At 48.9% G+C, this 1697-nt stretch overlaps 1 protein-coding gene across 1 annotated transcript; it reads left to right on the forward strand.

The window, feature by feature from the left end:
• The first annotated feature begins 337 nt into the window (after positions 1-337).
• Positions 338-1697, forward strand: LOC121771113 (S-adenosylmethionine decarboxylase proenzyme 4-like). The gene has a single exon (XM_042167904.1). It carries the CDS (start codon positions 399-401, stop codon positions 1458-1460), a length of 1062 nt encoding a protein of 353 aa, XP_042023838.1. The 5' UTR covers positions 338-398; the 3' UTR covers positions 1461-1697.

The raw sequence follows: 1697 nt of genomic DNA on the forward strand, positions 1-1697 counted from the left end.
TCAAACAGAATTTGAATCTTTGACCACTCCCTCAAACATATGTAATTAATACTGTAGTTTTGAGATGCAAAACCTATATCACTTACAATGAGAAGATTTTAGTGTAATTACTATTATACTCATTTTGTCATAGAATAATAAATAAAATACAGAGGCATGAAGGTACATGCATTCATGTTATTGTCTTCTAAAAGATCTCACAAGACACAAAAATCACCATCATCTTGCACTCATTTTGCCTCCAATACTTGTTGCTTCTTATTTCACCACACCACCCCCAACTATAAAGACACACACTACACATATCCTGTTTGAGCCATATTCCACAACACTTCAACTTCCTCTAAACAAGAAAATTTGAATCCCCCAAAATTCTCCTTGTTTTGCATTCCTCCTCAATGGCTGCTTCCGGGTTCGAAGGGTTCGAGAAGAGAATCGAGCTCCGTTTCTCTGGCCATGATCCAGTTGCTGGAAAGGGCCTCAGACAACTGGACTTTTTCACTCTGGAGAAAGTGCTGCATGCGGTGCAGTGCAGCGTAGTCTCCGCCCTAGGCAACCAATACTTCGACGCCTACGTGTTGTCAGAGTCGAGCCTCTTCGTCTACCCCACCAAGATCATCATCAAGACATGTGGGACCACCCAGCTCCTGAAATCAGTCCGTCCGTTCGTCCACTTCGCCGCGACGATCGGCCTCACCCTCTGCAGCTGCAGGTACACTCGCGGCAGCTTCATCTTCCCCGAAGCCCAGTCCCACCCCCACACCAGCTTCAATCAAGAGGTTTCTTATTTGGAACTAAATCTGCCTCCAAATCTCTCCATCAAGAAGGCTTCGGTCATGAACGCCGCATCTTCTCACAAGTGGCATGTTTTCACTGCGTCTGACGCGGGCCGTACGGGCGTAGAGGATGATTTCTACACGGTCGAGATCTGTATGACCGGGTTGGACCCGGTCCACGCGAGGAAATTCTTCCGTCGGTCTGATTTTGTGAAAACCGGGGACTCGGCCGGGCGGGAGATGACGGAGGCCACGGGGATCGACGCCGTCAACGCGAGTGCCATCGTATGCGACTACGCGTTCGATCCCTGTGGCTACTCGATGAACGGGGTCGACGGAGACCGTTACTCGACCGTGCACGTGACGCCGGAGGACGGGTTCAGCTACGCCAGCTTCGAGTGCGTCTGCGCCGCCGCCGCCGGCGAAAAGGAGATTCTCGAGGCGGTGGGGAAGGTGGCGGAGATTTTCCGGCCGTCGGAGCTGTCGGCGGCGTTGACCGGCTCCGCCGGTGAGGGGGTATGGAGGGGGCTGGCGGCTGCTGTCAATCCTGTTGGGTTGGGATTGACGAGCTGCGCGGCGGATGAGTTCCCGGATGCCGGGAAAGTCGTTTTTCAGATGTTCGGTGCTCGTCGAGAGTACACGCCGGCGGCGGAGGTGGAAATGCCAATTTGTGAAAATGAGTAAAAGTTGTGCATGCATAAAATGGTGGAGAGTAATTAGTGGGAATGTTTTAGAATTTAATTAGGTGCAAGTTTTGTTTTTTATTTAAATCTTGTTATATTTCTTTAATTTAATTCATTTTCGTGGTTTTACATTGTTAGGAAATTAAATGATTAAATCTACGTGCATGCCAATTTGTGTCATTGCATTGGATGATGACGATCGATGATTTTCTTTGAGAGCTAGGGTGATAATAATTAA

The sequence above is a fragment of the Salvia splendens genome, chromosome 16, assembly GCF_004379255.2.
Source record: "Salvia splendens isolate huo1 chromosome 16, SspV2, whole genome shotgun sequence".
NCBI lineage: Eukaryota > Viridiplantae > Streptophyta > Magnoliopsida > Lamiales > Lamiaceae > Salvia > Salvia splendens.